A 7,052-nucleotide genomic window follows, 5' to 3' on the forward strand; every position below is an offset into this window, starting at 1 on the left:
AGAAGTCCATCTCATGCTCTGGGGCTCCAGAGCCCATCTCCCCTTCATCGTCAGCTGAATTTTCTAGTGTTTCAGAAGGGACGCATTCTGAATGGGCACATTCTGCCCTCAAGACTCATGCATTCTGAATCTAAAAAGCTCATTCTCTGCCACAAATGACCATTAGCCAGGATGGCTTTCTGTGATTCGTATTTTAGAAATCTATTTGTAACTGAGTTAGCAGCCGCCCACTTCTTTGCCCCTAACAGAGCCTGCTCTGTCTCTGTATTACATGTGCAGTGTTGTATTTTTTCTCTTAAGTCCCTCCCCTCTGACGTTGTAAACATTAGAGCCAACTCCACAGACTGTTTTGGTTTGTTTGTTTTGGGGCCAGGAATCAAACCCAGGACCTCCTGCTTGAAAGGCAGGCACTGTGCTGCTGAGCTAGATCATCAGCCCCCACAGATGGTTTTAATTTTTGCTTTTGTGGGGGCTGAGGATTGAACCAAAGCCCTCATGCCTGCTAGACAAGTGCTCTATCACCTATCATATCTCTAGCCTGAAACTGTGTCCCTAAACTAGGTTATTTTCACCAAATTCCACAAAAAACACAATTCCTGCAGTAGCACTGATTTCAAGTTCTGGTGTGCAGCGCCATCTAGAGGGTATCTACACATCCACTTAGGAAAAGTCCCCAAAACAGCCACCAGCCTGGTTGCAAATGAGCGTCCTTTGTGCACTTAATAGGGGCCGGGGAGATGGCTCAATAGAATAAGCCCTTCCCAGGCAAGTGCAAGGGCCTGAGTTCAATCCCGGGGGAGTGGGGGGGGGGCTCAGGGGTGCTCATTAGTTTTCATTCCCCAGCACTACAACAAAACAAAAGCTTTGGCTCTACTTGAGACAAATTAACAGTCAGCGGCCTGGAGGCACCTATGAAAAGCATAGGGGTGCTAAGAATTACCATTTGGGACTTGAACTCAGACGTGCCTTCCCTAGACAAGCAAGCACCTCCATGTGTCCTGGGGTCCAAAGATCCCTCTAAGACTCGGTGGCATGGTGTGGACGTTACTGCATTTTCTGTCCCGAGAGTAATACCAAGGTGATAAATAATCAGATGGTTGGCAGAGCTCCCTCTGCCCTCCATCCTCCCCTGGTGGACAGCAATGGTGACGGACTGCCCACTGCTGAGGGTGGGCATCGTCTGAGGTTGGCCCTCTGGCTGTCAGGAGCACGAGGCCTGGGGTGGGGGCTGCATCAGCACTGCTATGAGCACTGCCTCTGCTCTCCCTGATCTGGGTTCATCTACGCGCTGGCTGAGCCCCAGCTGCTACCCCTGCTGCCTCCCTCCTCCCTTCTGCCCCATATTCCATCCCCAACTGCCATATCTGCCTGACTGTAGAGAGGCTGTTGAGATCCTTGTCTAGGCAACACATTGAACATACTGAATCTCTGCTATTGCCAAGAAGTCTCACCTGGCTAGTAGTCTAGCACCTGCCAGTCTTTTCACCACACAAATCCTTCCTAACAGCAGCTTTGTGTTCCACGTCTAAATCCTGAACTGGGCACCCACGCCTTCCTATTTGTCTGCAGGAGTGCTTTCCCCAGAGATACCTCTGGAAAGGTTTTCTGATATTAAAAGAATCACAGCCACTAAGATGGAAGCTTACAGAGGGAAGCAGAAGACCCAAAGTGACAGATGTCACAGCGTCTCAGTGTGATGACAGAGCTAGAGAAGCTTATGATAAGACGAAGCCACCTGATCATGCAAACTGTTAGAAATCTCTCTTTGTGAAGCTTTTCATTTTGAAACCATCCAGCTTGCTTTCACACACACTAAAACAAACGTACCTTTTCGACGGCCCTTTCATTAATTAACGGGCCTTGCGTAGTTCCCTCCTCAAATCCATTCCCGACACGCAGGCTTTTCTGAATTGCTTCAGCAAATTTTTTTACAAAGGAATCGTGGATGCCCCTTTGCACCAAGAATCGGTTTGAGCAAACACAAGTCTGGAGAGGAGACAGAAGCAAATTCCCAGGATCAGTCTGTTGGGAGCTATCAATCCAACCAGGCAATGTGGCACGGCTGCTTCCTTCCCCAGGCGGCTCAGTCATGGGACCAGCCTGCTGCCCTCCTCCCAGGCTGGGCTAGGCCCCAGAGACAACTGCAAAATCCTTTCTGCCTCCCTCCAGAGCTGCTATACAGCTACAGCCAGACACGTGAGCAAGTACCAACATCTCCGTGTTAAACACGATTAATGGCCACTCGTCCCCCCCCCTTTTTTAATGGTTTGAATAAATTTATAAAACAAATAGGAAACAGAACTCACAGCCCTCTTGAGAGATAGCAACTTAGCAACAGCAGAGGCTCCAGAGGATGAGGTCATATGCTTACTTGTACTTTTTAGCTGATCCTTCCAAGAGTTTGACTGAATGGATCATTTTAAAAACGGACCAGCTGGGCAGTGGCACATAATCCCTGCACTTGGGAGGCTGAGGCAGGAGGACCACCATAAGTTTAAGGCCAGCCTGGGCTACATAGTGAGTTCAAGGTCAGCCTGAACTATATATCAAGACCTTGCCTTTAAAAAAACAAAAAACAACAACAACAAAAACCTATGGCCCTTGCTCTATGCTAATTTAAATTATTGAAAAAACCTTTTTCTAATCAGATCAGATACTGTATTTTAAGTTATAAGGTACAACTAAGGAAAGATAATCACTAATCAATTTTTTGGGCTTTTTTCTTCATCACGTACTATGCTAGTAGAAAAAGGTACACCTAGAATTTCACATACTATGCATGTTCATTGGCATAAAGAAACCTGTCCCAAAGTTGTAAGCTCACGGTTTAACACTGAAAATTATACACCTCAGCATTTGTGTCTGTAAAGGAAAGCATATCTATTTCAATCAAGTGGGTTACATTTATATGAAAGGCAAAAATTAATTATGAAAGACCAAAATAAACAGACAGTATGTGACATTTTATCTTTTCATAATAGGACCTTTCTAGTGTGTGTAGTCTATTTCCTGAAGGCATTTAAATTGAGCTAAATTGAGGCCACAGCTAAAGACCACTTCCTAAGAAGCCTGGCGCCTGATGGCGGCTGGGACAGGAACAGGGAGGCTGGCTCTATGTGCAGTGCCCACTCCTCAGGGTGGATAACTCAATTCACAGTCTTTCCTGAGTTTCTGTTTCTCACCTGTAAAATTCAAGTGTTACATCAGATGACTTGGAAGGTTCTTGACAAATCTAATGTTCCAGGGTTTCCTATATAGATAGGCCTCTCCCATGACAAGCTAGGAACTGCCTACACACCATTTATTGGGTGCCCCTGATGCCCCCATCTCAGGGAGGGTGAAACCCAGGCAGGACTTTGCAGACAGCAAGGTTCTGAGTTTTCCCAAAAACCATTTTCAAAATTTTCTTTCCTTCCAACTTTCCTTCAAGATAGTGGGGGACCTCTGACCTTCACAGCTGAAGACTATTTTGCATCTGAGGAGATGACTATATCTGTGTAGTAGAGAAAAGTGTAGTACAGGAGATCCATGGAAGCCAGCAGACTCAAAGGGCAGCAGACAGGACACAGGATTGTTTAACTGAAGCACATCTGCAGTTTAGGAAATCCTCTGAAGCCAGAGACTATGCCCAGCTTCTCTGTGATCTACCCACGCCTTGCAACAGTCCTTAGTAAAATCAAAGGGAACCACTAGAGGCTTCCTGAGAGAATGAAGAGGGATGAGGTGAGACAGACCAAAGACAGACTCAACCCTTCCCTAGCTGACAGCCTGAAGGGGGCGTGCTTTGGCTGAGAGCTACAGGGGCAGCTGTCCCGGCTACCCTGCACAGGCTGGGAGGGAGATGTCTGCCCTGACCAGAATAGGCTTGAATTTGAACCAGTCAGGTTTCCATCAGCAAGCTTGAATTGACACCAATCCTCAGGCTCAAATTTAGACCAATAGGGCTGGGGAAATAGCTCAGTAGAATAAGCATTTGCTTGGTAAGCGCAGGGTCCTGAGTTCAATCCCCAGTATAAAAAAAAAAAAAAAAAAAAAAAAAAAAAAAAAAAAAAAAAAAAATTAGACCAATAGGCTGGGGTGAATTTGGGCCAATCACAGGCCAGCGGTTGCTTCATGTAAGCATCATCTCCTAACTCTCTTCCTTAAGCCTGGAGGCTCTTCTCTGGTGCATGTGCTTAAAGCCTTCTTCTGTAGTCCCATAAATCTGCTGGTTTTGTGAAAAGGAGCAGAACAGATTGCTTTCAAAAGGAGCTATACACATTGGATGCTGCCAGCTGTGAACCGTTCCAGAGACCACCAGAAGTGCCTAAGAGGAGCTCCAGAGGGCTGCTGCGGCTTTGTGGCTACTGCAGAGCTGACCAGAGGCCAACCGCTCCAGTGCTATAACCAGGGGGCCAGGGACTGCTGAGGGCACACAGGGCCAGGACTGTTAAGACCAAGGGTAGAGAAGCACTGCCTCTCACGCTGATTTCCACTCTAATCAAGAGAAGGCGTGCTCAGAGACCAGCGGGTAGTGGAGGTGATGCTGTGTGATCTTCGTTAAGGCCTCACATCTACACCTCAGACCCTGCAGATTTTACATAACTCACCTGACCAGTGTTCCTAAATTTAGACGCCATGGCCCCTGCCACGGCCTGATCCACGTTGGCGCTGTCAAAGACGATGAATGGCGCGAGGCCGCCGAGCTCCATGGAGACCCTCTTCACAGTGCTGGCTGCGTGGCGCAGCAGGACCTGCGGGCGGCAGGGAGTGGGCAGTGCGTGAACAGCGAGCCCAGGACACCGCCATGAGCACCCGGCCGCGAGGACCCGGCCACAAGGCTTCTGCTGATAGCGTCACCCAGAAGGAGAGAAGCAAGGCGCCACAGTGTGGGGGCGGTGGCATGGGAAGAATGAAATGCGCATTCACCTTTGTTTGTGGGTGATTGAAGAAAAATCAATGGGAAGATAAGTTAATAAAAAAGTAAAATAGGGGAACCGGGGAGATGGCTCAGTGGAATAAGCGCTTCCCTGGCAAGTGCAAGGACCGGAGTTCAATCTCTGGTTCTGCCAAAAAAAAAAAAAAAAAAAAAAAAAAAAGTAAAATAATAATAAGAAAGCAAAATAGCTGCTCATAGAAAGGAGCAAGGGAAGCTGTGATGGAGGCAGGGTGGGGCTCCGTGGGGTAAACACGGAAACACACCTTGAGTTTTGAACCATGTTAAGTATTAAAATATAAAGGATAGGTTTAAACGTCGTAGACAGAAATAAGGTAATAAAAAAAAAATCACCTAGAATCCCACAAGCTATGGCTTGCCACTGACAGCATTTCAAGGGATATATTCAGAATGCAAACTTTTTCTTAAAAAAAAAAAAACCAAAAACAATAGGGTATAATCATATAGCTTTGTAACCTGCTTTATCTTCCCCACTAGCCATTTATCTGCAACATCTTAACATGTTCATTATTTTTTTTTCTTTGAGACAAGATCTCACTATGCAGTTCAGACTGGCCTTAAGCCCAGGCTGGCCTCAGACTTGCAGGGAGCCTCTTGTCTCAGCCTCTTGAGTGAGTTGACTACAGGTGTGCACCAGAATGCCTGGACTCTTGTTTCTTTAGTGCGATACTGTAATGTGAAAATCTACTTATGGCAGCATGTGTTTCTAGAACATTCCTTTAGATACCTGGTTAGTATTTCACTGTGTATCTGTACCACAATCTTTACTATCCAGCCCCTGGATTATGGGTTTTTAAGTGGTTTCCAATTCTTTGTTGTTAACTACAATTATTCCCTCAAAATAAATATGTAGGACTAGTAGTTCAATGGCCAGGTGTTACTTCCAATACATATAACTATTAGACTCTAGGAATAGATTTTATGGCTGAGAAAGTTGCTCAGGATATTTAAATTTATTACAAGGCAGTAGGTCCTTGTCCAATCACAGCTATGAGACTTACTTGAGCTACTTCGAGTGAAGTAGACAGTCCAGTGGTTCAGTGCTGAGATTACAGGTATGGACCACCATGCCTCCCTCAAACATGTTAGTCTCAACACAACTATTTTCATTTTAAACTTTAAACATGTGCTATCTACCAGGCTACAGACTTCAGAATTCACTCTAATGTGAAGATGCTTTTCACTATGGGAGTCAGTGTTGGGTCTTTCTGGCTTCTCTTCTCCCCAAAGCGATGACCCACCCTGGGTGGGCCTGCCATGGGCTGTGGAGCTGCAGCAACACTGTCCCCTCCTAGTCCTTTCAGCCTCGGTTCCCACTGCTGACCTCCTCAGGACTCAGCATCCCAAGACTGACCGTCTCTGCCAGGCCACTGTCCTCGGTCACTGCCAGCCTCTACATGCTCTTTCCCTCAGGGGACCACTCACAGGAGACACCAAGTGTCATGAGCTGTACCACTCTGCAAGGTCCTGGGCAGAGGGCAGGGACATCTCCAGAACATCATCCTGTGTGTGCTTCATTTATGAGACAAAAGTCTGCACCTGAGGACCAGGAGGTCAGCCTCGGATCCTCAGTGAAGACTGCCTCAGAAGAGGCTCCTGACACAGCACAGAGGTTGATGCTGTTCTCATGGTTGGGGTTACCATTTTGGAGCTGAGGATTGAGCCCAAGGTCTTATGCATGCTACACTCACACTTTACACATCCAGCCCAGAAAATTTTTGCTGTACTTACTGCTGTTCCCTTTAAGTCACTTGAACAAATTACTGTTCTAGGTAAAGAGAAGCAAAACCACACCTGGAAGGAACACAGTTGACACTTTCCTGAGTGGCTGAGGAAATTATAGAAGGACAAAGGAGAGGTCACTGCCCTCTGCCCAGCACTCTGGGATCTCCCTGACTTGAACAGAAAAAGTCTTTTCCCGTTTTCTCTTCCTCAACTTCACAACAACATCTGAAGCCCTCTGAGAGTAAGAGAGTATGGCCACTAGGGGCACAGCAGGATTAAACATTCCTGCTTTGAGATGAGTGGATGGAAGAGGAGATGAGTGGATGGAAGAGGAGATGATTGGATGGAAGAGGGGATGAGTGGACGATAGAGGGGATGAGTGGATGGAAGA

The 7,052-nt window shown here is 46.8% G+C and overlaps 1 protein-coding gene across 1 annotated transcript in view; it reads right to left on the minus strand.

Annotated features, from left to right (window-relative positions):
- The window catches only part of Aldh5a1 (aldehyde dehydrogenase 5 family member A1), a 29,864-nt gene that overhangs the window by 8,994 nt on the left and 13,818 nt on the right, over positions 1 to 7,052 (minus strand). Inside the window, exons 6-7 of the mRNA XM_023699985.1 lie at positions 4,590 to 4,733; positions 1,828 to 1,986 (exon numbers count right to left, since the gene is read on the minus strand). Of these exons, the coding sequence (XP_023555753.1) occupies positions 1,828 to 1,986; positions 4,590 to 4,733 (303 nt within the window). The remainder of the gene's footprint in view (positions 1 to 1,827; positions 1,987 to 4,589; positions 4,734 to 7,052) is intronic.

This window comes from Octodon degus, unplaced genomic scaffold (genome assembly GCF_000260255.1).
Source record: "Octodon degus isolate 3935 unplaced genomic scaffold, OctDeg1.0 scaffold00119, whole genome shotgun sequence".
In the NCBI taxonomy this organism is placed as follows: Eukaryota; Metazoa; Chordata; class Mammalia; order Rodentia; family Octodontidae; genus Octodon; species Octodon degus.